The following is a 6,974-nucleotide window of genomic DNA, read 5'->3' as shown; positions in this document are numbered from 1 at the left end:
CTTCAAGGTCACCTAGTTTGAACTTACTGGTAGTACCTGGGTATAATCCTGTAAGAGTAGGTGAGAAACCATTCTCAGTGGCTGCATTTACTTCCAATCACCTCCATAAACAGCTACTGATATGTGCCGGAAAAAGCTCAAGACATCTTCTGGTGTGGTTATATGCATATGTTGATATGTTAACAGTGTCCAGAAGCCCCGTGCCAGCACTCCAGAAACAATTTAACATAACACTGAACAGAAACGTGATTAGCCATTTGAATACCTCCGGTTTTAAAAGTACATTATAGGAGGTAAGAATGTGCCACCAGCGGCAGGGTCGAGAAAGATCTCATGACACTGGCCTAACAAAAGGCTCTGGAGCGGCAATGCGCATGCGCGACAGAGTAGTGAAAGGCGCTAGCGCAACACCGGACGCTCGGAGGTTGTTATCTCCGTATTTGGGCATTCCCCCGGGCTGCATTAATCAATTTACCGGCACTAATTACCTACAGGCACAACATATATAAGGGCCTTCAATTCTTCGTAGCTCACTTCATCGGAGCCGCGTTGAGGGAAGGCAGGCGATTAGCTGTTGCAGTAACCGTGAGTTATAGACCATTGAGAGAAGCAGTTGTTCTCTGTACTATTGGCGCATTGTTTACAGAGTTTTCCTACTGAACCCCTGATATTGATTTCTTAGGTTTTCTGATTAGAAAGGAAGGATTCCCCAATATACGCTAAGGCTCATGAAGTCCTGTATTTGGGAACTTTAAGTAAGAATTTTATTCCTTTATGTTTGCTCTCCTTCCATCTGAGCAGAGAGTAATTTTGGTGTTGTGTGTGTCTATGTGTCTGTAGTGTCCTTTTTCTTTTTTTCCAGGGTCCCATTATTTTTGGTTCAACCTGATGGTTTTTCAGAGAAGCTTGATTCTTCTCCTTGAACCTGTGAATTATAGATCTGTATGTTTATCTATGATTTTGTCTCCACAGGTTCTTACGCCAATTGGGCGCAACGACATTCACTAACATTTAACATTGTTAGGAACATTACACATTGTGGTAATTTTTATTGACACTTTTACATTTTACATGTGAGTAAGGGGAGGGTAAGTGCATTAACCCTTGTCCTGAAGAAGGGGGCTTTGACCTCCGAAACATGTTGACTTTTTGATACAGTGGTCTGGATACCCTAATACGTATCTATTTAAACCACGCCCTGCACTTTTATTTTAATAATACCAGCCGGGGATTTAATAAAGTATTTTTTTCCCACGTGCCAGGTATTTTTTAACCACTCACTTTTTTCACCTCACCTCACTCACACCTTTGTATAAAACACACACCCCCACACATAGTTCACTTCAAGTGCTCCTGCGTATCCGCGAGTCGTAGCACGCCGCATCCCGTAGAGGGGTGCGAAGGCCCCGATGATGAAGCATGACACCAAGGGGCCTGTTGGTGTGTGAGGGGCATTTAAACAACACTGTGTGTTCCCCATCACTCTAGGGATCACTATCACTCTGAGTGGATTCCACTTTGTTTATTCATATGACCCGGGAGACTGAATCCACTGACTCTCTCTCTCCCCCCTCCTGTTAAAATTTGCTAACAAAAGGCTACTCACTGGACCCTAAGAGAATTCTTCACAGAAAGGATAATGCATGTATGAAAACGATGTCCAGCATCTGTGGCAAGGAACTATCAGTACCAGAATTTAAAAAGTCCAGGAACACACACTTGGAAAAAGTAAACGTGTCCTTTCCATTTGAAAGTATACAAGGACTTACAAAGTTAGCTGCAGCCTATTACTTACACACATAGAAAGAGCAAAGGCCGCAGGGGTGTTTCTTCCTTAACAGACATCATGAAAGTGGAGGAAAGTGGCTGCTCACAGCAGGGCGGCAGGAGGGTACCTTCAGGTTCCCTTAAGATCAGGAGATGTATTGATGGTCGAAAATGAGCCTGAAAACCGCACAGAGTAATTCCTCTTGCAAAAGGTGCAAGTTCTGGTCCCCGGATACGTCGTTTAGGTTAAGACACTTGTTTCAGAGATATCTTAAGTCTCCTACTAGTACACTTCTTCCAATCCTTGTAATAGCAGTAGACCACTGAATCTACTTGAGTCTAAGTTTAGTGGGTCTTAATGCCCAAGTCATTTCATAACCTATTTGGGTGTCATCCAAAATAAAGGGTCCAATAGAGCAAACCAAATGTGAACCTAGCATGAAGGAATTGGGCAATGCATGTGATAAGGGTGGTGACCAGCGAGCATCTTTCCAGGGACATGGACCGTTATCATCTGCCATACTAAGCACCTCAATAAGGGGCATATTCCATTAATATCTGTAACACTGAGAACCAAACATGTGGCACTGACAATTTACATCTATCGAGGGAACCTACCAAGCATCACAACGTCAGAATAATTGACTAGCTTGGTTTATACTGAATATAAGTTAACCACGCAGCGAGTATCTGAAAACATGTTGATCTAGCCAGCCTTTTCATTGCCCCTACAGATAGATAATTTCTGGCAAAATCTCCCTTCAGTAATTTAAATGTTTATTCTGTATACTAGATCCTCCTATAAATATTAATAGAATATGTGTATATATATATATATATATATATATATATATATATATATATATATATATATATATATATTTAGCCTGGTTATTGATTATTGCTGTCCCATACAGAGATGACCGCTCAGTTGATCGTTTCCCAAGTAATCCGAAAAACAACATTTTGTTGGAGAAGCTCGAGTAAACTGAACTCTTCCATTCTACACCCCAATAAAATAATATTTTTAACACTATTCTTGTTTATTTGGTGATCCCTCAGAAGTATATTTCATGGTGTACGTGTCAGTCTTCCCATGTATGCCTCCTGGTACACAATATTTGAAATTCTCCTATGTTTTTTATTGTATACATATTTTATGGGTTGTTTCAACACGTCTTTCATAACAGTTAGTTACCTTCAACTATTTTGACTCGCACATTGTGTTTGTACCAAATCCTTAACATACCTTCCAAGATGGTTTTTGCTGAAAGAGGGGAAACTATATCCGGTGGAAACTTTCATGGTGAATACCCTGCAAAAGTAAGTGTTTAGTGAATTAAATTAAATATACTACTTTTGAAAGACAACAATAAATTAATTTTAAGGGAACAAAAAAAATTCTTATTCGGTACTGTTCTTAAATTCATGTTTGTGGCACATAACATTTCATCAGACTTTAAATAAATACATTGCTTGAGAGAAAGGAAATTATGTTGTGCACCATGGGACAGACAGTGTCATTTTCCAGAGTCACTGCTCCTTGAACTGCTCCCTGAGAATTGAGATTGTTTGAAGAATCTGTTAATATTTCTAAAGGATTTAAGACTGCTTCTCTTTCCAGGCTCTGGATTATCTGGCTATTGGTGTCCATGAACTTGCTGCAATCAGTGAAAGAAGAATTGAGAGGTTGTGTAACCCGTCCCTCAGTGAATTGCCTGCATTTTTAGTTACGGAAGGTGGCCTGAACTCGGGGTTCATGATTGCACACTGCACAGCGGCCTCATTAGGTAAGCATGCCGTAGCATTGACAGTGGTTGAAATATACAGAAATTGAAGCCACTCAACAGCTCTCAAGAGTCATATACGAATAAATGGGCAGGTTGTTTGGTCAAGGATTTTTCTTTAAATACCGAGACTTTTAGTTCTTATTTTTGAATGAAATAAATAAGACTATAAGTCCCAGAATGTAAAGACAAAAAACTCTGGGCTGAATGAGCTACTCTCGCTTAGACATCAAAAGCGTTGCATGTTGGAACTACGATAGGCTAAACAACTAAAGCCTTCACAACGAAGGATTTACAACGATAAAGTCTTAACAAGCCATGCCTTTACAATAAAAGTTAATGGATATGCCTGTACCACGGATCTGCCTTAACTCAAAACATTTAAGCATTTGGCAGGTAAGTATGAACCCTTTTTTGAGTACATGTTTTTATTTAAGTTTACATGGGGTTGATACTTACCTATAAAATACTTACATCTTCATGGTAAAGGCTGAAGGACCGGGTTTTTAGAACCCAGCGGCGTCAGGGAGAACGCCTGAAACCTTCGAGTTCCCCTGTCTTGGCATACAGAGACACGGGATACTTCTTGATGACATCAAAGACCAAAGTTTATTGGCTGCAACCAGGAACAGAAATCTACGAAGTACACACGGGTAGTTCGTTAGAGACTACACAAATTTGGTAAGCGGAGCATGTTCTTTTATGCCAAAAATCAAGCCTCAGGCAACATTCCAATTTACATTCGGTGCATCAAAAACTGACCAATGACAGTGTAACATTTCAAAAGTAGCGAATGACGACAAACCCAGACAATCCCATTTTTCGTTGTCCAGCCCACCAGAAATGACCACGCACATTCCCAACTTTCCTGTTCGATCAGGCCGGACAAACCCATCATAAACCCTTCAACCCAAATCAATGATTATGTTGTAAAGGAAAGGCAGAAACAGATTGGAAAGGAGATAGAAAGGTGGGAGCAGTGTACAATAAACTCGGGCATGTCCTGCTCTTTATCAGACCAGCTGCTGAACAAGGAACTGGCTCAGCGGAATCAGCCTCGGGCAAGGAGTCAGTTCGGCCAGGTCACCCAGAAGTCAGCTAAGGCGTACATGTCTCAAGGACTCGTTCGGTCACAGTCTTCGGGCCTATGTTAGGGCAACCACACAAAATGGCTGCCGTAAACAAAATGGAACCCGAAGGTCCAAACTAAATCCTCGAATTGAGAGTGTTCTCCTATATCGATTCATACGAAAACACTCAGACACGCTACACTCACCATTTGCGGTCTGCTGACACCAAAATCGTCCATTTCCGACGATCATTAGTGAACGGGTTCGGAGCCATCGAACCCAGTTCGCGAACCACGGAACCACAGACCCTCCTTTTGCCCGAATATAGGCTACAAACCCAAACCCATGTTAATCTGAATCCGGATCTATATTCATCAGGTCATCGATATGGTGCTGCAGCATCATCCTTTTACTGAGCATCTCTCTCGGGACAGGTTTCCTTGCGCACGAAGTAGCAAAGAGGCCACAAATAGCAGGAGCACACTCCACACAGAGACAGAACATGAAAAGAATTGCTAAGACCATCCAAATAACCATCAAAATCTTCCAACCCCAAGTGGATATCAATCCCCATAACCATCCCATCAAAGACCAATCCCCATTGTCCAAATGGACAGAATCTGAGATTTTATGCAATTTGGAAATGGCCTGGAAGACTGATGGAGCGTTGTCTGGAATGAAAATGCAGCAGCTCGATTGAATCAGTTTACAAACTCCACCTCGATCTGCTAGAATGACATCTAGGGCAACTCTATTCTGAAGTGTCATAAGTCTATCCGACTGGAGCTCAGCAGTCAGGTTACCAAGGGCACCGGCAGTTTCGACTATGGTGGACTCAACCACTCTCGTCAACTGACGAATATTCCTACTGTTAGCCATAGGTCCCCAGAACGGCAGAAAACCCTTAAAGAAATCTCCCAACTCTTGTCCTGCAGTGTCTTCTTGGCTAAAGACACCTCTAGCAACTCTCATCTTATGGTAATCTGCCGCAGCTGTAAAAGTGCGAGGCAACAAAGGAAACAAAACATGTGCCCGAGAAGTCGGGGGGCAACCATGTATAAGCTTTGTCATAGCAAACAAAGTAGGTACCCTTAGCAGCTAAGAACGCTGGGGAAGACTGAGACGCAAATACATAAGTCTCAGTGCAAACACTTTTCCCTAACTGAGCCTTCGGATTTTTACCGTTGCCCTGCAGGCAATAGTGGCCCCGATGGGGCACTATCCAAATCGGTGGAGAACTTTTCGCTCGCTGGTTAACACTCAGACTAACTCCATATCCAGTAACGTTCCAACCACTATATGGTTCTCTGTCGTCTTTCGGAATAGTCTCAACTGCATTAGTCCCTTTAATCATGTCGACTATGCCTCTAGCTAATGCACTATTCTTCGGATTGTCTTTCGGCGAACGTAGAGGGTAGACGCTATGGGCATAAATAAACATTGTTCTGTAAGCTCGAATCGAACCATTTAAACTAAAGGGCAGGACTAAATAAGGAATACCCTTATTAGTTGTATGAGGCATCAAACCACAAATCCAACAGTTTGTCGTATTAATCACTAACTGGTGTTGGTGCAGAAGTTGTACGAAGGAATTGTTAGCAAATTCCAATCGTCTGACTACCTCATGTTCAGGCAACGGGTGAAAAGAATGAGAAGAAATAGTGGGTGAAAGTGTGGGTTGCACAGTGGGATTAACCGACATTTTAAAAACAAATGTTACATAACCAGCTATAAATGTTATGAAGCTCAATAATAAAAATAAACATGATATCAAAAAACATTTCTTCAACATTATTTTGCATATTCGTTTTCTAAAAGTCTGTGTCTGTACAGGTCTCTCCAACTCAAAGAAATACATCCTAAACTAAAGGTGCTGCCCGCGGTGGTTGGTTGATTCTGCTTGGGAGTGCCTCTGCTAAACCCAGGAAGGCTGCCTTGAGCCAACAGAACCCTCGACCTAGTGTCTCAGGCTTGCACTCCCAAGACTGGTAGCAACCGCGACCCTAGCAGCAAGAACCGGATGGCGGTTCAAGAAAAACAAAAATGAGTAGATCCTTGGTGGAGAGTTAACCTGCAAACAAAAAAAAAATAATCAAAGCTTTATTAATCTTTATTTGTCCAAAACTCTCGATCTCAAATTATAGTAATTTCTTCCAGCTAATTCTTGGTCAGCGAACAAAAGATGAGGCTCGGTAGTGTCCAATCGATCTGCAGGAGGTACTGATGCTTGTAAAATTCTGTCGCTTTCTTTCTCTGAGTTCGTTCCAATCAATCTAGCATCGCTAAACTGTATAAACCGTGGGACGACTTCTGTTTCAGAGTCCGCAAGTCCCTCCTGGACCCACTTATC

The 6,974-nt window shown here is 42.0% G+C and overlaps 1 protein-coding gene across 1 annotated transcript in view; it reads left to right on the top strand.

The window, feature by feature from the left end:
- The window catches only part of HAL (histidine ammonia-lyase), a 372,837-nt gene that overhangs the window by 301,143 nt on the left and 64,720 nt on the right, over positions 1-6,974 (top strand). Inside the window, exons 16-17 of the mRNA XM_086919081.1 lie at positions 3,025-3,090; positions 3,392-3,557. Coding sequence (XP_086775207.1) covers positions 3,025-3,090; positions 3,392-3,557 — 232 coding nt within the window. The remainder of the gene's footprint in view (positions 1-3,024; positions 3,091-3,391; positions 3,558-6,974) is intronic.

Source organism: Lissotriton vulgaris, chromosome 1_1 (assembly GCF_964263255.1).
Source record: "Lissotriton vulgaris chromosome 1_1, aLisVul1.2, whole genome shotgun sequence".
NCBI classification, from domain to species: domain Eukaryota; kingdom Metazoa; phylum Chordata; class Amphibia; order Caudata; family Salamandridae; genus Lissotriton; species Lissotriton vulgaris.
This window is presented reverse-complemented; position numbering and strand designations above follow the sequence as displayed.